Source organism: Lonchura striata, chromosome 10 (genome assembly GCF_050655825.1).
Source record: "Lonchura striata isolate lonStrDom1 chromosome 10, ASM5065582v1, whole genome shotgun sequence".
Classification (NCBI taxonomy): domain Eukaryota; kingdom Metazoa; phylum Chordata; class Aves; order Passeriformes; family Estrildidae; genus Lonchura; species Lonchura striata.
The window spans coordinates 15,191,359-15,212,715 of NC_140712.1; the positions used below are offsets into that span (position 1 = coordinate 15,191,359).

Sequence of the window (21,357 nt, forward strand, 5' to 3'; positions counted from 1 at the left end):
TACATTTAACAGGATATATTTTTAAATAATTTCTTCATTAAGGTCTTTAATGCATGTGTACATGAAAATTTATATTAAAAAATTAAAAAGGAAAATCTTGTTTGTTTAGAATAACTCTGAAGTGCACAAATATTGACAAAAGCTAACAGAAAAAATGATACAGCTCTGCTTTTTTTATTAAGTAGTGTTGCAATTACTTAGAGCTGGCAAATAAATGCAATCCTCTGAGTTTTAGAGATTCTCACAAAAAAGACAACATTTTATTATATACATAATTCTGATGTGCAAGTATGCAATCAATATATACACTTACATTCCTAACTGTTTACATCGTTCTAGAGTATTCACAGTAGAGTTAAGCTTAAGGTTAGAAATGTGAAAAGGCCATTAACAGTGAAAGAAAAAATGAAACCAAGATATGCCTTGGGAGTTTAAGACATTTTAAACTACTTGTTAATAGATTTCAGATGACTAAGCTAGAATTTAATTTTGGAGCAGACTAAAAATATAGTTCTTTTTAAAATAAACAGTAATGCAAGTAATGCTCATAAATGGTTTCACGGATGGCAGTATGACCACAAGCGTTACCATCAGTCTGACTGTTAAGCACTGCTATGGCCCCAGTGAGCCCTGCTGGCAGCCCTGCTCCTCCCACTCCTCCAGTGACTATGTCTGCTGTACTTTTGCATATTTATATGCATTCCCAGGCCTACTCTGCTCTTGAAGAAAGAAAACCAGTTTCCTTAAGCCACATTCCTTTACGTGGCCATATCTACTGCTCGCTGTTCATAGGAAGTATAAAAGAGAATGTAAGCAGCTGAGGACTTCACCGAGGACGCCGAGATCTCAGACACTTCATGGTCATCAAACTTAAACCAGCGCTGTTTTGAAGCATTTTTGCAGTAGGCTGTGTAGTGCCCCCCGTCCAGCCCACCGTAATGATTCTGTGAACGTAAGGCAAGGATTAGTGGCCTTCAAAGCTGCCATTTCTTCCCTGGTTATGGAAATAATCTAGAACTTGAAATTTTTACTAAATCCCAATTGTTCTTTTGAGAATGCAACTTACTCTGCAACTACAATGCAGCCTGGCTGAATCACACAGGCCACCCTGAGTCCTGCATAAAGTGCAGCTGGATTTTGAAATGTGACACTGTTACTCACCGATACTGAGAACAGATTGTATCTCTTCAAGGAAGTCTTTGGACCAATAACATACTGAGAGAGGTCAAGAGTTTCCAGTGGAAAATCTACTGAAGTTTGAAGCTTTTGTTTCCATCTTCCATCATAGGAAAATCTAAAGAATTAAAAAGCATAATGAAAAGCTGCAGGTTGTTCACAAGCTATTCCATTGTATTAAGCATGTTTGTTTTCCCTGATTTAACCATGATGTGATCTCAACTGAAGCTCCCAGTCCTGTTAATGTTTGCTTGTGTATTTCTTAGCAAAAATAACAATAGGTCACTTGTGAGAGTGCCTTGGGAATTACAGCCTTATAAAAGGACCATCAGATAAAAATCAAATTCTTGCAACATTACAATTAGTAATGTATCTGTGACCTTCTCTAAGTAAAAATGCTCATCTACTGCAGTGGAACAATCCAGTTCCATCAAAGCCTGATCATTTCATCCTAATTAATATTCACCAATCACCATTTCCTTACCGTTTCAAGTGCACAAGAAGAACAGGTGGTAATTTCCAAATTTCTATTTTTTTCAAAGAATCCCTTCGAGTTTTGCAATGGCTACAGTAAAATCTATTGTTATCAGTGAGCTTTTCTTCTTTGGAGAACAATCTAAGGCATTCCTAAAACAAAATAGAGAGATTGCAAATGGTAGGCATTTATGGAAACATAACAAAAATGTTTATTTCCCATTTGGTTGTTAACTTGCATCAGTTACCTGCATCCTACATCTCAGTGAGGAAAAGTGACTTAAATCTATATGTGGAAGCAAGATTTACTGCAGATATTAACTAGCATCCTTCAAAATATACAATGTTTTGTTTAAAAACACAGAATACTTACATTGTGACCTACCAAAGCAAGTAATATACATGCTGCTATTGCATCTTCAGTATTTAAGGGATAACCTATTTCTTTAAACTTTAGAAGAACTTTAAAAAATGCAGATTCAGATCTGTTCATGTTTCAGGTCAATGCAATTAAGCAGAATTCTGACCAACCCCTTCAAGCAGAGGGTGAGCAGAAGCAGCATCATAATGAAGTGCCAGAGGAATGTGCACTCCTGGAGCTGTTTCTCTCCAGGTCCCCATACCTGCAGAGTGCATTTGCTGGAGGATGCAAGTGGCAATGACAGATACATGAAAGCCTCGAAGGTTCGGGACCTCTTGTGACACGTCAGACACTGCACGGTGGATTTGAACTGGCCTTGGAAGAGTGCCACGATGATGGACTCGTTGAGCTGTTTGTGTTTGTGCCAGGCTATTTCTGCTGCACTCGAGTCATCAAGGTGATCGTTATTTTCTTCCTTGTATCTTTTCCTGTTGTCAGCCTGGATAGCAGAAGTTTAAATACCACAGCAATATATTAACATATACATAAGTAAGAAGTCTCATCTGTAATACAAACATATGATTGAATATTCACAAGAATATTTAAACATATCACTGTAGCCATCCAGTTCTTGTCTAGTGAGGCTTCTTCTGTGACTCCCTCCACTACCTTATACCTACTACTTCAGAATTCCTACTTTAATTCTGAATAATCATATTTTGTTCTATACAAGGTTGCAGTAATATAATTATCTTATGGAATAAGAAAGTGTTTTAAAAACTTATTTCTCTTGATCATCCAACAGATATATAATTTGTTTTAAGTGTATTGCTTACTTTATTTAGGTCTTCATGCAAGCCATCCATTAGAAAGAGAAGCAATTCTTGGGAGTCCTGTTGGCTGTATCCTGAAAATTGGTCATTAATCTTCCCAATTGTAATTTTGAAGTCTTTTGGACTGATATATTTATACTGTCCTGCCCATAAAGCTTTCATTATTACACCAAACTCTTCAGCCACTTCACCTTTATGCCCCAAGAAATTTGACCTATAAAATAAGAGACAAAACCAATCTGAGCCATTCAAATAACTGGGTTTTAGTATTAATATTTTTAATTCAAGACATGATCCCAATTTTAAAATAATTTCTTTAGACAAAGGAAAACTGGCTGTTAGACTGAGTTAAATTTTATATATTTCAGCCCTGTAATTTGGTTCCATATTCTGGACAGAAGGTACAGCTGTTTTCAGCATGTTTTGTGAACTATTTAAATATTCAGTTTAGTTTTAAGAGACTCTAGTACACATGTATTTTATGAACATGATGACCATAATTTAATTATCACTGTCCAGTAAAACCTATTTAGTGACACACATGAATTTTGAAAATGTCAAGGTGCCTAAAAGTTACCGTTTGCCTCCTACTTAAAAAAACAAACAGCCCCACTAAGTGATCTTCTTGAATTGGCAAGTATAAAGGCAGATGAGAGATTGTCACCTGTTAATATCAGCTTGATACAAGTTTCTGTTGAAATACTCAGCCAGGTGAGGTGCATTGCACAGACACTGTAATATGGAATTCATGTAGCAAGTGTTCCCTAGATTCCGAAGTCCTGTCAGAGCTGGTCCTGATCCCCCAAACACAGGATTAAGATTTCGAATCTGCGATGCAGAGAGCCTGGAAATTTCTGCTTTAGTGTAACAGGTAGGTCTATAAGCAAGAAATTATTTGTTTAGGAGTCTCAGATTTCACAAAGTTGTTCACATAAACCAAAAGACACCACACCTCACCCCACCACCCACAGGGCTTGGACCATTCTGGCACCAAATAGCGTAATTTAGGATATTCAAAACCAGCCAATGCAACAGTGAGAAATCCATATACACTGGCCTCATATAATGAGGCTGACTTTTAGGCACCATCACTTGGGAGATTTATATTTTTTTTCCTTTATTTCTTTAATTCACAGATGAAGAATTGGCTGTTTAATACAGTTTAAAATCTGAACACTTGCATTTCACAAACTGTCAGAAGATAGTCTTTTACTATGTTAATACAAATAACAGAACTTAAAGAGCAAAACTGTCATCGAATTAATAGACTGTGAACTCTGAAATTCCTGCTAATACATAACTATTATATTGATTTCTCAAAGAGAACTGCTCTATACGTTGAACTTCTAGCAATGAAATTTCAGTCTATTACTCTTGCATCCTTTCAAACCCACTTAGAAAATAGCAATGAATTTCAGTCAGTTAAACACAAAGAAAGTCCTTTGTGCTGCCATACTGCCTGGGTTGTGATCTAACTTATCAAACAAACATACTTATTGTCACGATTGACTGCAGGAGTTACAGGAACTCTTTTCTTGTCTTCCTCCTGAATGGCTTGGGTTATATCTGGGGACGAGTAGGAGCGCTTCAGCTTGGAGTGCTCTCTCTCCCGCTCAGCAGTCACCTTTGGCTTGGCTTTCCGACTGGGAGGGGTTGATGGAGGAGTGGCTGGAGGAGCCATTTCTGGTGGGTACATCTGAACAGTGTTTGTTGGTGAGTGGTAGTAACGATAGGTTCCAGTGATGTCATCCAGGAACTTGGGGGGAAAAAAATAAATAGTTTCAAACCCAAGTGAAAATCCATCATTAACTTACCTATTACTGTAAGAACAGCATGAGTTTTCCAGACACTGGGATATTAAGTTGTGACTAGCCTCAACATTCAATGGATTAAATTTAGTAGAAGGGAGAACTTTCACCAAAATGCCTATTAAACAGCAAAAATCAGGACTAGCAGATGAAATGTCCTAGTTCCTTTACAAATAATATTAAAATTCAGAAAGTAACTGCATGTAAGTTAAAGAGGAGTAAAAAAAAAAAAGAAGAAACAAGATCTAACATAGAAGTAAGACACTGAAATACAGGACAAAACTACACAAACAGTTTGATTTTAATTTCAGGAGAAGAGTTACCTTTACCCAACCTGCAGGCAGCCCTGGGACTATCCTTCCCATTTCCTCACTTCGTGCTCTTATTAATGGCTCCCGCTGGGACTAATAAACAAAAAGAAAAGTAAGGTATGTAGAGTTATCTGTGCAGAGCAACAAGCTGCCTGTGACTTCTCTATGGAGTTACATGATTCAGTGCAAACAGTACAATAAATCCTTGATTACAGATAGAAATAAAATGTATTGTAATGGTAATTTGGTACTTTCTATTGCTCAATCTAAACAAAAATATTGGAATCTAAACAAAACATTTGTTGACACATTCCAGAACAAAAAAAAAAAAAAAAAAAAAAAAAAAAAACAACAAAAAAAAACCAACCACTTAGTCTCATGAAAGTCATGAAACTCAATTTTTTCCCTGAGGAATCAGGAAATGGTAGGAGTATGTGCTTCTGTTAAACACATAGGGTTGAGCTTTTTTCCCTCTTGTAAGTAGCACTTGAAGGTGTATGCATGAGATGACAAATGCATGGAGAATGCTTGTCCATGCCACCAGAAATGCATCAAGACTTCTAATGGAAGTTTCAAGTATTTTTCATATGAATATGACAAATGAAAAAAAGGAAACAAACACTGTGAACATGGCATAGTCTTTTCTTAAGATGATGGCTTTAAAAATTGAAATGAAATTGAGTTTAACATAATATAATAATCATAAAGCATCTGTGCTTGATTATTTTGGCTACATACAATACATTTGTATTTACTTTAAGTCTTTCAGTATCTTGTTCAGAATCCTCTCTAAGGGGTCCTGGCTTTTGAGCTTCACTGTCTGGTTGTCCTTTAACCCCCATCTGCTGCAAAAGATTTTGAAACAAGGCTTTAATTTTAATCTGGCATGTAAAGAATGCTGATAAAGCAGAGTTATACTTTCTTTTTTGATTGTTAAATGCATGTACCACAACAAAGTGGTTAAAGCAGGTAATTTTTATTCTTTCTACATACTATAGGCAATTTACTGGAATAGGTTTTGAAACTGAATGTTGTATTACTGCTAGTTCTATAATACTGTTTGTTCTGTTCAGAAATAAAGTACAGAAGTTCCACCTACACTACTTTCTACCCTAAAATTTGTGGGGTTTATAATTTATTGTTAAACTTCAGGTTTTTTTCCCTTTCACTCATCACTTATCAAACCTCTCCATGGAAAAGGCAAACTGTGAAGCCAACATGAATTTGATTGATCACAGGCCATCATTTTGGGATTATGTGAAGTTGCTCTGTCAGTCAAAAGCTCATGAATGACTGTGCTAAATTTGCACAGGAAGATTTATTTTTGCTTTCTTGTGCATTTGGATTAAACAAACATCAGAATATGATCAAATCAAACTGCAATTACAGAAGCAGAGAAAAATATCCTAATTCAAGTTCTTGAGAAATGGTTTTAAAGACATCTGTTTGATTGTTAGCTTTGCAAGTGGCTCCTATTTTATGATCAGATGATTCGTACATTGAGAAATTTTGCAATTTTTTTCAAGAATGAGGAAAGAAAGAACTGTGACACTCTTCCCTCCCCGCCAAAGTTCGGAACCGGACTATTTTCAGCAAAAATCCTAGATGAGGATGTTGCTTTGCTTCCTGTGGCAGGTAACAAAATCCTGTTCTGTCAGTGTTTCTACACCTGGGGGCACTAAAGGGTTCCTTATGACACCATCGTGTTGTAAGTACATAGTACAGTACCAAGCTGGTACAAGAGATAAAATACCACCAGGCTTCTATTTCTGAAACAGAGGGTTGCAGTCTAAGAACCATCATCCCTTCTAGCTCCATGTGAGTGGGAAATTTTATTATTTATTTTATTATTTATTATTTTATTATTATGGGGATTTCATGCTGCCCACCTACAAGAAAGAAGTAAGCTTGTCTTGGGAAAAAAAATCTATTTGTGTCTTGGTTTTAACTCTCTCCTCTACTTTTATGTAAAATGTGGTCTAAATAAACATCCAATTATGTATTTCAAATTGCTAGATTAAAACTAGACTATTCAGAATTATTTAAGTGCATATCACATTTGATGGTGATTTTTCTTTTTCACTAACCTTGCCTGGAACAGTCACAAAGGTCTGAGATGCATCACCCAGTGCTCGTTTCTGTGTTTCTGGTGTTCGAGATCCCTTTTCTCTTTCTTCCATGGGTATTTTGTCAACCTCAATTCTTTTTGCACCAATGTTTTCTGGTTCATTTTTATTTTGCTTTTTTGCTTCTACTGTTTCTCTGTGTCCTCTTTCTTGTTCCTTTTCCTCCTGCTCTCTTTTTATTTGTTCATCCCTCTCCTTCTGCTCTCTGTCCTCTTTTGATTGGTGTAGCTTTTCTTTGCGTTCCTTTTCCTTCTGTTCATCTTTTGCCTTTTGTTCCTGTTCCTTTTCTTTTAGTTCTTGTTCTTCTTTTTCTCTCTTGAGCCTCTCTTTCTGTTCCTGTTGTTGCCTCTCCCGCAGTTCCTTTTCCCGTCTGTTTTTCTCTAACAAAGCAGCGGTTTCCGCATGGACCCGACTTTTTTCTTCTTCTGTCAGAGTGCTCCTTCCATCATGCATGGGCTTTGTGGAGCGGTCTGGAACTATTCTTCCACTCTCACCAGAGTGGCTGTCACTGATTGTACTTGGAGGTTTTGCTCTGTTATCACCAAGGATTTTTAGTGAAGGCTTTTTAGAACGATCGACCTGTAACACAGGCAGAGAACACAGAGTGTAGGACAATTCACTACAGCTATTACTACTCTCTTTACTAAGCTCTTCCTAAGTGAGATTTGTAAGAGAATAAAGATGACATCAAGATGACTTCTGCCGGAGAGAGATCTTTCAATTTCATTAAATCTTCTCTTTCAAATTGCTTGTTAGTAAAATTAGGTATTCATTCCAGGTGTGAACTAATAAGTGCTAAAGAATCATAAGGACAGCATTATGCACTAATTACCACAGTGCTCTATTTCTGAGCTTTCAAAGGTGAACATTTTAGGGCAATCAGGCAGCCTAATTTGGGCTTGGCTCTCTCAATCATGTGACAAAGCACATGTTTAAGGCAGATCTGCTTGATGGGAAGGGGTATTTAGGAATGGCTTAGGAGTTAGCTGTTTGCCAGAAGGTTGTTTTTGATGCTGGAGTGACTGTTCTGAATAAATAAAAGCTCATCTGGTTCAGGGACAAACAGAAATAAGGTCTCTAAATTTTACAGTATAGGGTCTCTTGAATGAAATCTATATTCAAGACTGCATATAGAAGGTTGTAAATGAAGAGCTTTTAGCCTTGTCTCCTAAAGAAAGAATTAATTTACTGTAAGAACTCTGCTTTGTAAAGTCTTATTCACAAGAAAGGAAGAAACAAATTCATATACTTTCACTACTGGGCCCAGAGAGACAAAACACCTAAATGTTTTATTATTTGAATGAAGATACAGTGGCTGGAAATCAGACCAGTGGAATAGCCAAGGTAAGCCATGGTTTAACTGTCCTCTCTGTATTTCATCATATGTGCTTTAAGTAGAAAGACTACTTATGAACTTTCTGAATTAGCGATCAATTGCTGACCTTTAATTTCTCCCATGCTCACATAAAAACATTTATGAACAGTTCGGCTATTCTGTTAAGTGTATTTAGTTTCATAGAATTCTGTAGATCAGTTACCACAGCTTCACAGATCACCGAGAGTCTCTGTAGCAATATACTCATTGTAAGGCTTAAATAAAAGTATCGAGTATGTTTACTTGTGCATTTAGAGTTCTGGGTGTGGTGGGTCTCTAACACATTAATCATATACACTACCTGAAAAAAAGGAACAGGTCAAAAAGCTTACCTCAGGGATACTTCTTGTAATTGACATGGGATTAACTACAAAGGAACTGTCAGCTTTTGGAACAGCAGCATCCTGTACGTTTGGCCTGTTAAGTGATTTTAGTCTCTCTTCCAAATTATCTCCCATTTCTTCATTTTCAGCAACAACAGGTGGCATAGGAGCAGGCTCTTCCAGAGATGGATATGTAAAATCCACTGCAGGAGAGGGGACAGGAGGGAACCATAAGATAATTCTCAAAACAAAACCACAAAAGTAAAATAAACCCCTCATTCCAACTCAAAATTTAGTTTTTAGCTAGAACAAGACTTTCCTAAATACATCTGAATGAATGAAAGACTCATCCAGTAACTACAACTGCTTGGTGGGGTGTTATCCTTTATACTTACAAGAAACAGTCACTGCTTCAGTCCTGCCATGCTGGGGTGGAGTTACTCTAGCATTTGTTGTATACTGGGGAAAACAAAGGAGCCAGTTTTCATAACCTCCCTCTAGAATTAAAGGTTCATTCTGCAGGATGGTTTTGCTTTCCCACTGTATGGAAAAATAGTTTAATGTTAATTGATTTAAAAATAGAAATGAACTTTTACAGCTTAATTGCCGCGCTTGGCTAGACACCTCAGGGGAGGATTGACACGTGGGGTAGGGCGGGAAAACCAGGGATAAACCAAATAGAACATGGGGGTACAGAGGAGCAAGCCATTATATAATAAAACTTATAATAACACAACTCCACACTTAATAATGTTGTTGAAATTCCTATGCCTAGTCATTAAATTGAGAGATTGATTTTTAAATTTTTAAACAAGAATTAGAGGTTTCAAAAATAGGGATCCTTTCTGTTTAGAGAATGCACAGCACAGTTAAGTTCCTGGCTCTGCCTACAACAGGGTGTGAATATTTCCAGTACAGAAAGAACCACTTACTGCTACTTCACATAACAATCCTCCACACAGAAAAGTATTTTTATTACAGTATTTGCTTCAGTTTCTTATCTGGTATGTTTGCTGAGGGATTAGTGATTTAGAAAGCATAACATTGACTTTCTGAAACCCCTTGAGAGTTCAGGGTTCAGACTACCCTCCTCGGTATTATTAGATGAACAAGACACAGTTTAGAGAACAGTCTGTAAAACAATCAAGAGGGAGAACTGCTGAACTATCTCTGAACCCCAGTCCTGAATGTCAAGGTAACAGAAAGATTTGCAATCTTTCACAAGAGCCACCACTGTACAGAGAAGGGACAACACAGCCACAGAGAGTTTGACTTGAAAATGTTGGGCATCTGCTCACTGTGGAGTCTATAAGCTTCCTGCACTGATGAAACTCAAATTTAAATTAATGTTTGCCTAAAAGTTTTATTCAAAAATGCAGAAAAGTTAACGGTGTTGAAAATATTTCTGGAGCTTCCTTCACTGCAGCCCCTCCACTGTAGGAACTACCTAGCTGATAGGACTGCAAAGTAGGTGGCCAACCAGTTTCCAGGGATAAGGAATTACTGTTGCTAATACAGGAGAGAGGGTGACTGTTCCTGGGAAACAAGACTAAAAGTACTTTTCCAAATAACTGTCAGCAGAGAACTCTAAGTTGATGAGCTCCTTGGTGAGGAAGTGAGTTGAAACATTCTCCTGTTTACCTGTTTAATAAATGATACCGTCCTCTGCTAGAGTATAGTGTGAAACTTCAAACTATACTTCTGCTATCAAAACAAGCAAGCTTTGAAAACTCAACTGTCAGCAAAGCCTCCATATGCACATCATGTAAATGCTTCAAGACCTTATTTACAATAAAGATGAATTAGAAGATTAAATTTGCCAACCTTAAAAAGTGCATCTTTCAGGCTCTGTAGAGTTGTTCCCAACTTTAAGTCTTCAGCAGAACTAAACCAATCTAGCAGTATAACATAATGGAACTGTCCTCTCCTCTTCCATGGATCCCTAGACTCCTCTGGGAGTCTAGCTTCAATCAGATAAGCAGTATCTCTGAAATGCATTAACATGCATTTAAAGAGTCATGCACAAGTAACATTTTGTCCAACAATATATAATGCATAGATATTTATGTGCTTGGATTAAATAAATATGCATTGTGTTGAAGTCAGTGCATGGAAGAATAGAGCTGTGCAGATACATCTTGCCCACTGGTACACAGCAGGGATTCTGACACTAGGTATACAAGCATGTATTGTAATGTATTGTAAAAAATGCATGTATTTTTTTTAGAAAATTAAATATTTCACTCTCATTGAACATCATGTCTTACCCAGGATGGATAGCTTCTTCTGGGACGCTGATGGATTTTGGAATACAAGATTCCTGATAATCCTTTGATCTTCGAGCATCCATTATAAGCAATTCAATATTTTTGTCTGACATCATTGCAAACAGTTTCTCAGGTGTGACTGCTCCTTGAAAGAGAGAAGCAATTACATGTAAGAAACTACATTATAAATGAAGATGGCTAGGAATGGCTATGGTATCTGAGTGGTGCAATCAAGACTACAAACAGATGAAACAGAACTAATAAGTCCCACAGAGTCATGGAGGTGAGACATTACAGTGTGGACCTTTTGCTCCCACTGCTGTAGGGATCAGTACCTGACCTGAACTTACCACTGAATAGTTCAGTGATAAGTTTAACTTCATCCTTGCCTATCAGCAGTACAGCTGTTTTTCTTTCTAACCTGATCACTTCAGGACTAGTTCAACTTTAATTACCGAACAGTTGAAAAACTAACTACAGATCTCTATGAGAAGTAATGAAGGCTTTAATACAGAGCTTACTTAATTACTGATTTGTTATAACTGAAATGCAGGATACTAGAATTTCATCAAAATATTTTAACAGTGAAATAACTCCTGAGAAGGACTGCAGCTGAGAAGTGATTAGTGCACAGTCATACAGAAACCTTTTTCACATTTGTGTGAGCATTGCATCTCTTACCACTCAGGCTATCAGACTGATCTTTTCTTTCCAGTGAATGCTTTGTCTCACCATTAATCTGTATAAAGGGAAAAAAAAAAGTTTAGCATGTAACACTCAGAACTAAGGCGGCCAACAGAGAATGATTCTCACAGAGCCTGAAGGAAACTTGTCAGACAGGCCACAGGAACAAACAGCACAGGGGAGCTGTTTCTGAAGATGTGCTGACAAATGTACTGAAAAGATACTGAGGCTGCTGCCCTGCCTAGACAGAAAACAGTTAAAAAGGTAATACAGCCTAGGACACCATCATCTACCAGAAGAAATTCTTGAAGTATTTGTCACGAATGAAGTGTTAATTAGTGTTTCCACACTACTGCTAGAAAGTCAACCTTCCCCTAAAATGGAGACATGTTATCCTTAATATCAGTTTGTCACCATTGGGTTTCTTGATGTGATTCTCGCACTAATTTTAGCATAAAACAGAATTTGACTTAACCATAAAGCTCAGTCTATGTTATACAAGGCCTGGAGGCTGCTAGGACTTGAAGTATTCCAAAGAAATGTCAAAAAAGGTTATGGAGAGTGTAAATTAATAAAAAAAAACCCACCTTGATTCTGAACTTGAAATACCTACTAGTAGAAATAGAGACCAAATTCTAGATTGAAACGATACATTCAGATTGAATTACGAGTTTGTAAACATCTTCACTTACCCTTTGGCTTTTTCCTTTGGAATCTACAGCACTTTCTGAGGAGTTTTTGGCTGAGCTCTTTCCATCATCTTTTGCATCTTGCTTTTTTTGCAGTTCTTGTCTGTCCCTCTCTTCAAGTTTTTTCCGAACTTCAGCTTCCTCATATCTATTAGGGGAAAAAAGTGCCTTTTTTTCAATATTGTGGTTTTGCCTACCATTGGATTATTAATACCAAAATCACTAAGTCTTCAGTTAAAAACTTTAAAGGAAGTATTTAGAATTTTAAAAAGTTACAAGTATTGTCAGGTTTTGTATTCCAAAAAAACTCCATTCTGCTTCCTAACTATGTGGTCTTATTTTTCCCACTTTTGGGTTGGTTTCCTTACTGTTAAATCTTGGTTTGAATCCTGTTACATTGCCACTGATTGTAAAGCTATTTTTTCCTTTACACCTGAGGTCAAGCTTAGCTACAGTATATCTGAATGCTTCTCACTTTCTACAGAAAAGGGTAGGTACTGGTGATTTACAAGTAAACTCCAATATATTGTAACATTCATCCCAGGTATTTTAGTTCATTTGCAACAGAGCCAGTGAAGAGTAAGTTAGCTCGGTTACCTAAATTTGATTTTCCTGGGATGTTGGATCAGAACTACTTATACAGTAATCACCTTCAGAATGTAAGCTGACTCTGTGATGTGCCCACCTGTGTGCCTGGTGCCTGTTTCAAACACTGGGCCTACAGGGAAGCCAATGCAAGAACTGTTCACTCAGGAGTTTTGGGAGATGAGGTCTTGCATACAGCTGTCCTTTTCATAAAGCCTCAGATTTGAAAATTACCCTCCCAGCCTTTCACCACTGAAAGGACAATCATGGTATTGTAAGCCAGTGATCTCCAAACTACAGTCTTCAGATCACCCACTGGAGGTTTGTACAGTCACATCATTGTTCAATAGTATTCACTGACATTTAATACAACTGAGAAGTTTAAGGGTTACTAGTATCATAAAACAAAAAAAAGAATGTTTGTCCTAACAATTTGGATGACTGAACCAAGAAGTAGAACATGAACTCAGAACTGTGTTATTAAATGCTCATTTTGACCAGATGTTGTATGATTAGGGTTAAAATAACAATGACAATACAGCTGTATTTCAGTTCAGAAGTACTGTGTTAATAACCTAGATCATTCAATCAAATTCCACCTCCAAGTCTACTGCACTAATTGCCCACTAAGAGGAAAGAGGCAAGAAGTCTGTAATTTTATTTTTAAACAGGTTTCTTGATTTGGTACAGGCATTGTAAGTTAGAACTGAGCATTTTGTTACCACTTGGAGTTATGACACTGAAGCATATTTCAGATTTTAATTTGGTCAGTATGAAATATTTACCCATCAATTTCCTATTTACTATTTATACTTCTAAAGCACATAGTTGGTCATTCATGTAAGCATTCCTGCTCCTATACAAGTTTCAGCAGCTCTACTTTTAGTTAACAATTAACATTCAAACTATTTGCTGGCCTACTGCCTGGGGAAGAAATTATACAAATAATTTCCTTGCAACTACTTCTGTAGTTACACAGGAGTCATGTTTCATTTGTTGCCTTTAAATATTTACACATTTTACCAGAGTAGTTAAAAGTTACTGTGCCAACTTCAAAACTGTTCCTTTCATAAAAAGACATAAGTTATTTAAACATGTCTCTACATTTTAGTTTTCTCTGATTCTATCGATGTTTACTCTTAGAGTGAATTTGTAGCTGTATTTAAGACTCACCTAAACAAAAAAAATCTAAAGATTGTTTCATACACAGTGTCATGAAATCTTTGCGAAGTCACTCTTCACATATATGTAGCTACACTCACAGTTCACCTAAATTAACTTTACAGATTTAGCACTTTGGAGGGCATAAAATACACTTTCACGAGAATACTTGGGAGGAGGGGGGTGGGACATGACACTTGTGAAGGGAAATGTGCCCAGCTGCAGAGAGAGTTAAAAGAGTGAGAAAAAATCGCTAAGGATGCATGAAGCAGAGAAGGCTGGAAATAAGAACTCCTGTGCTAAATCACCTAAAGATAGACCCTACCTTACAGCTTCTTACTAACACAGTTTCATGGCTTATGGCACAAAGATGTAACTTGACAGCTGTCAATCAGGTACCCAAAAGTCCATTAGCATCTGCTCATTTACTAACTGGCAGAACTGTGCATTCCATACACAAATGGCAGAGGAAAGGTGTGGCTAAAGAATCAAAACTTGGCACTTCTTAGTGTAAACTACATCCAGACTAGGGAGACTTTTAGCATATCTGATTATTAGGAATATTCATTAATATATTTGTGCTAAGATGATTAAAAGGTTGAGGAGGAAATTGCTCTTGATCATCTCCCCTGTATATGTTCTTCAGACCTTGTTGTTTCTATTTATTAGTTAACAAAGCTAGGAGACACTGTCAACAAACCAAAGTTACTAGGAGTCAGCAGACAGTGTACAAAATAACAAGTTATTGGAGTGTATGGCAGTGAAAATTGTCTCTAGTGAAAGACTTCTGGAAATAAATTTAAGCTCTCAAGAGTTTCAGGTTTACTCAAGTGCAATTGCTTTCTACTAAATGGCATGAAAATCTGCACTTGGCACAGCTAAAGGCTTGAGGTATAAGGAACAATGTCTTAGCCATCAACTGTGTTACATACCTGAGTTTAAGGCTGTCTGACAGTATTTCAGCTTCATCAAGAGCTTTTTTTAAATTTGTAGGTCCCAGAATTGAATGAAAATAATCCTAAAATGACAAGCATCATATCATATAAATATACAGTTTAACAATGCCTACTCCTATACATGTCAAGAGTCACTAATGTATGGAGAGTTGATATTATAATGATATTAATGCCAAAAAACACAACTGGTTTGAATCAAAATATTTTCCATTCAGTTATGAGTTTTGTTTTATGGCACTAATAAATTAATAACTTGCTAGACAAGGCAACTTCACCAAAAAAGTCTGACTGGTAAAAATTATGAGAATACCTTTCCATGAAAAAATATTGACAGGTCTGACAATTTGTATAGTTCATATATAAAAACAAAACTGAAAAAAAATTAACACCAGACTTGTCGAAAAACAAGAAAGAAAAAATAGCACCATAAGTGAGAGTTTAATATCAGTGTGATCCTTTGAATGTGCATTAGTGTAATTCTCTGTACTTCTCATTCTTTGACCAATGCAGAAGAGATCAGTCAGAAAGCTTTTATACCTGCTGCTGCTTAAAATCAGGTCTCTTTCTAATAAGGTTATAAACAGCCACATATTTCATATAGAGGATGTAAGCTTTTTCTTCATCTCCGTCCAGTCTGCTTTCCTCTGCAGCCTTGAAAATCTTAAGGGCACTCTGCACATAACTGAAACCAAAAAGAGTAGAGCACAGATTTGTTGACTTGTCCCCAAACACCTTTTCATTACAAGATACCATCTTAAGTGTTTACAGACTTCACCCATATATTACGCATTTGATTTTACCACCTTAATACAAAGCTTTCATTAAATATGAATTGCAATCATGTTCCTCCAAATAATGTTTATCTTTGCTAGTTTGTTTACCAGACTTAATTAAAGTATTCCATAATTAAATACCATAGTGAGATATGGGAAAAGATACTCTTCCTTCTAAGAATAACATTTTTTCTAGGTAAAACTAAGTCATAGTAAGACAAAGTTAAATCATCGATTGTCTAAAAATGCTAGAGGCAAAGACACTTGCTAAAAGTTTTATAATTTTTACAGATTTGCATTCATGTAGCCTTTCCTCTAAGTATGCAGATTTTCATGGGCATTGTGCTCTGTCCAAGTCATGCTTTGGCAGTATGCCATGTGACCTTCTGAAGGCTGTAAGTATAACCAATGTGACAGTAGAGAGCTATATTGAAGATTTTGTATCTAGCAGAAATAATGAAAGAAATTTAGATCCACAACAAATTTTGTATTTTAAGTACTAATTCAAAGTAAATTATATGTACCTTTTTGTACTGGTCTTTTCAGGTTTTACTTCTGTCTTCTTGTTGAGATCTTTCAATGAAGTAGAGAGGTATAGCTCCTTAGGTACAGACGCCACAGCAGGCATGTTAATATTGTTACTTATGTCCCTTCTAGGATGTTACAGCTTCTTAAAAGTCTTTATCAATATTTTTCTGGAGGAGGAAAAGAGGGTAGGAAGAGCCAAATTATATTCCAACTACTTTTAGTACAGTAGTTATAGTTACCTGTGTAGGTTTATTACCTTATTTATCTCACCTTACATGAGCTAGCAAACAGAGTGTCTGAACAATTAATAGCATAAATTAATCCTCCCAAAGTAACAGAATTATTTGAAATCACTTCAGGTAATTGATCAAGAATGTCCAGCAATAAGGTGCTAACAGAAAAAAAAAAAAAGCTGACTCATGAATGTTCAAAATCGTCATATCCAGCAAATTTATACCACTGAAATGCCAGCAAGTATACTATCAAAAAATAGCTGACTCCTCTGTACTCTGCAAATGCACACTACCCCCTTTGAAAAATGACTTCTAATGTCTTGCTAAGAGATAAGCTGAGAACAGGAATGCTGCTACCATTAAAGTCTACTGAAATGTCTTGGACATTCTGTAGGTCTTCAACTCCTTGGTGTCATTGACAGTTTACTTTCATTTGAAAGTGCTCTCCAGGTAGCCATGAAATACTTAAGTAGATTTGGTCACAAGGGACTGTTACATCATGTTATCTGAGATAGGGAAGTCCCTGAAGTCTCCTGCAGACTGTCTAACTAAAACTCTTTGCATCCAGTACACAGTGAGCCATTTTAGCCTTAGGGGCAGCAGGGGAGGAACTGAGCTCCCTCACCAGCATGAGGTAAGACATTAATATGTGAGTGATATTGAGAGACTTAAAGGGGACTCTTTAGAAGACAGACACTCAAATTATATCAGCAAATAAGTTATTTCCTAGTAGAGAAAGGCCACGTGGCTTTTGACAAGATAAAGGTAGAGCATTTTTCTTTCACTCTCAATGTGATCAGCATCAAGTGCGACCAAGAAAACCAGATGGTGACCTCAGAGGGAAGTTTCACCTGACCAAATTGATCAGTAGCTGATTGCCACTCAATGAGCTAGTCCCAATTTCCCTCCCTCTTTCTCATGCTGGTCTGGTACTTCTCCAACCTCTTACTGAGCCAATTCACCCTACTGAAGAAGCAGAAAGGCTACACACACCTTGTGCAAGGGCAGGAGTTGGCATGTGCAGTCAAGAATGAGAAGCTAAGGTGGGAATGGGATCCCTTCCCAAGGCTCATCACTGTTGTACTCCTTGAAGTATTACTGCAGAGTATTGCTAGCTTGACTATTGTTGGTCTATGAACTGGTTATCAAACAAAGACATAAAGTTAACACAAACCTTTGGTTTAAGGTCTAGTATGCCAAGGACAGATTAAACAATATCTAGCAAAATAACTTACTGCTTGAACACAGATGCTGTACTTGCTAGTTTCTTTGATAAGTCGGTATCAGCTTTTTACAACTGAAAAATTTGTTTAAAAACCTCTCTTAGTAGACTAATTTCCAAATAATTCTATAAAGTACTGAAGTCCCCAAATACTATCTTTAATACATAGAAATAAAAATATATCCCATACCTCACTCATCTTAAAACACTGTCTTTTCTATATGATACGTCATACATTCAATTGTAACTTTCAGGGAGATTAGGAGCATAAAACAAGGCAGATAAATCATTAAAACTGCATGCAGTAGAAACACAACACAGACACTCCCTGCCCCAAAGAAGACCTTTCCAGTATAAAATCATTTAACCTAAAACAAAGACATACTTTTTGCAACCTCATAAAGAGAAGCTTCATTCTTATTAAGATTTTAGTATTGCTTGTCTCATTCTACCTTCAGAGCATGTCTTTACCTGGCTTTTTTCTCTCCATGGAACCGTAAATAGAATTTTCCTTTGAAGCCTTTAAGTCCTTTCCAAATATATCTTCAATGTTTGCTCTGTTATGTAACCAGTATTTTCTTAATCTTAAGTGGCAGCATTTGGTTGTGTTCTGACAGAATATTGTAACTAAATACGCAGTCTGAATAAGATATGCACATAGCATTAGAGTTTTGTGTGCATATGAGCAAAAAAGCTCAAGATTATGTGGAAGATGAACTATTTAATGATGTCAGTAAATTCTCAAGTGTTGCTGACACACCTTGAAAAGGGCAGATCTTCTGGAACATCATCTAAATGCAGAACTAGTAAATAAAAGCCACCTCTGAGCTTTGGCCTGAAACAAAAATTGTCTTTCCACATTTTCCTATGATTCCTAAGTTATAACTGCAGGTCTTTAAACTGCCATGCAAATTCACTGCTGAACTTTTATTTTCCAATTAAAATAAATTTCTATACCTTTTTTAAAGCATGAGCTTCTAACCACAGTATCTGATTAATGAGGTATTATATTACCCTTTGACCTCCCACAGCACCACAATTCATACAATATGTTGCAGTGAAATGAGTAAGAATGGATAAGGAATATTTTCTAAACTTTTTAAAAAATCAAATTCTCAACCACACACTTAATTGAAATACACACAGCATATGTCATAAGTTAATATGAGATTTCAGTTGCAGTTTCTAAGACATTTTTCTACACAGAATCTTAATTTTGGATCTGTAACATTTTCAGGTTTACGCATCAGAAATGCTCTAACTGGATTTTAATTACTACAGACTGACCATTGTTGACTGCTCAGTTTTAGCTTGTAAGGACCCTTACAATTTTTTAAGCTTCTACTAAATTTTAAGATGTGCATTACCTTAGTTTTTCCTCATACTCAAATGAACATGGTTTATCTCCTTCATTTTTGAGCAAGCTTTGGAAAGACTATAATTTCAGAGTCCAAATCAACTCCTTCATTGATAACTACTGCCATCTGATTTTGAACACAGTATTTGCAAATATCAGATTCCTAACTGGCCTAGTCTCAGTGGAGGAATCCAGCAAAATCCAGCTGCACAAATACAGCCTGGAATTAATCAGCATCAAAGAAAGCTGGATCACAAAACCATGATTACAAGGGACTGAAGAAGTTGTAATAGCTAAATCTACTATTAGTCAATCCTGTGAGGAAGAAGAAACAACTTATTCCAGGCTTGTCAACTTTTATCTTAAAAATTAAGATCAAACCCAAAGCCTGAGACCTTTTCTACCCCCACCTGGAGTATTATCTCTGGCTCCTTTTTCATACCTACGAGTGCTGAAAACAAGGCCACTATCCCAAAATATAAGTGAAGCCATACTTGTATGATTATAGGCATTTGACATACTTAGAATGGATAGTTTTACCCTGACAGGGAAACATACCTGTTGGTAACAGGTATTTCAACATCTAATTATCAGGCCAGTTTTACTAAGGATATGAGTAAGCTTTAAGTGGAATGACTACAGAAAGAATGATGCACTGAAGCAGTTACACTGCAAGCAGTGCACACACGAACACATTGTGAAACACTGACACAAGTAATGTGCATCACCAATTCAGATATGTAATAAAGTATTATTCACTTATTTTTCTCTCCAGCATTTGAACAAATGAGAAATGGATTTCTCATGAGCATTAAGTTACTCAGTTTTCTCAGAATTAAGTTTTACTGTCTGCACTTAGTACACAAGAGTTGGTTTTGTTAAGATTATCAGTGTGAGTCTAGAGACTGAGAATTTTTCAATTATTGAACTACACAATCAATCCGCATATTTACATCTGTGAGTCCTCTAGCTCTCTTCCAGGCTCTGTTATTGTTAGTACTACAGACCTTAGTCCTGTAACCTAATGTGCATAGGATGATTATAACCACTGGGGCTTCTTATGGCAAGTTCATTATGCTCACAGATTACCAAAACTTTCACCATTCTTCTGACTGCCACCAGTCACCAGGGCAGTAACACACCACGGGTCTCTCTCCGGCCACGTACCCTGCTGAAACCTGCACTGCCAAGCCTCGCATGGACTCTCTCCACACAGTGAGAAAACCCTTTGACAGGCAACCATCCAACAGTTTCACTGATACCGAGGGGGAAGAAAGACACTATAAAGTTTCTTAAATACACTGAATTTTCTGCAAGAAGTTTGGAAGTTATTCTAAGCAACACCACAAATAGTTCCGCTTGTTATTTAGATAAATGAACATTTGCAAGGCGTAGGCAAACAGCAGAGGTGATAAGAGGCTGGGGAGGTGGCAGAGAGGCAGAAAACTCCAAGTTTCTAAGCGGGCGGTCAGCAGCGCTGCGGCGGCCCGGCCGGGCTGTGGCGATCTCCATGACACCGCAGCTCGCCGGCCGCGGGAGTGCGGCACTCTGGGAGGCGCCGCTTCCCTGCCACCTTCCTCCGGCCGCTCTCGGGCTCGCTCCTCACCCTGGCCGGGCTAAGGCTGGGAGACTGCGGGCTGCCCAAGGTCACAGCGCCGGCTCCCCGCCGGGCCAGGCCCGATTCTCCCCGTGCGGCCCGGACCGGCTCCCCCGGCCCCCGCAGCCCCTCGAGGGCCGCTCCCCCGCACAGCGGGGCTGGGCCCGGGGATCCCTCCAAGGGCGCCCGCCCCTCCCGTCACTGCCGGAGTCCCCCTGCCCCGCAGGCCTCGCTCCCCGCCGGGCCAGGGCCGCCCGGCCGCGCACTCACCGCCGCGGGGACTCGCTGCTCCGCCCGCCGGCCCGGGGCAGGCCCATGTCCGAGCGCGGCTGCCGAGGAGACGCTACGCGGCCATGGCTGCTAGGGCGGAACTCGGCGGCGTCCCTCCTTCCCCGCTTCCCTGCCTCCTGCCGGGCCTCCGCTCCCCGCGGGGGCGGGGACTGCCACGGCCCTATCCGTGCGGCGGGGCCGGCTCGCCCTGCTGCCGTCCCGCGGGCGCTGCGGGCCGCGGCAGCCCC

At 38.1% G+C, this 21,357-nt stretch overlaps 1 protein-coding gene across 4 annotated transcripts in view; it reads right to left on the minus strand.

Moving 5' to 3' along the window:
- LOC146766536 (ubiquitin carboxyl-terminal hydrolase 8-like) overlaps nucleotides 1–21,357 on the minus strand; it is a 25,123-nt gene continuing 3,766 nt past the window's right edge. The window contains exons 1-20 of one of the 4 annotated variants that reach the window (XM_085588816.1): nucleotides 21,110–21,213; nucleotides 16,427–16,597; nucleotides 15,667–15,811; nucleotides 15,106–15,191; nucleotides 12,431–12,575; nucleotides 11,736–11,793; nucleotides 11,055–11,199; nucleotides 10,612–10,774; nucleotides 9,183–9,327; nucleotides 8,797–8,990; nucleotides 7,051–7,668; nucleotides 5,719–5,805; nucleotides 4,976–5,056; nucleotides 4,338–4,600; nucleotides 3,509–3,721; nucleotides 2,848–3,058; nucleotides 2,274–2,510; nucleotides 1,661–1,803; nucleotides 1,162–1,294; nucleotides 1–944 (exon numbers count right to left, since the gene is read on the minus strand). In XM_085588816.1, coding sequence (XP_085444942.1) covers nucleotides 759–944; nucleotides 1,162–1,294; nucleotides 1,661–1,803; nucleotides 2,274–2,510; nucleotides 2,848–3,058; nucleotides 3,509–3,721; nucleotides 4,338–4,600; nucleotides 4,976–5,056; nucleotides 5,719–5,805; nucleotides 7,051–7,668; nucleotides 8,797–8,990; nucleotides 9,183–9,327; nucleotides 10,612–10,774; nucleotides 11,055–11,199; nucleotides 11,736–11,793; nucleotides 12,431–12,575; nucleotides 15,106–15,191; nucleotides 15,667–15,811; nucleotides 16,427–16,530 — 3,357 coding nt within the window. In that variant the 5' untranslated portion in view covers nucleotides 16,531–16,597; nucleotides 21,110–21,213 and the 3' untranslated portion in view covers nucleotides 1–758. Of the gene's footprint in view, nucleotides 945–1,161; nucleotides 1,295–1,660; nucleotides 1,804–2,273; nucleotides 2,511–2,847; nucleotides 3,059–3,508; nucleotides 3,722–4,337; nucleotides 4,601–4,975; nucleotides 5,057–5,718; nucleotides 5,809–7,050; nucleotides 7,669–8,796; nucleotides 8,991–9,182; nucleotides 9,328–10,611; nucleotides 10,775–11,054; nucleotides 11,200–11,735; nucleotides 11,794–12,430; nucleotides 12,576–15,105; nucleotides 15,192–15,666; nucleotides 15,812–16,426; nucleotides 16,598–21,109; nucleotides 21,214–21,357 lie in introns of those variants that run through there. The other 3 variants (XM_085588814.1, XM_085588815.1, XM_085588817.1) reach the window with 3 other exon arrangements.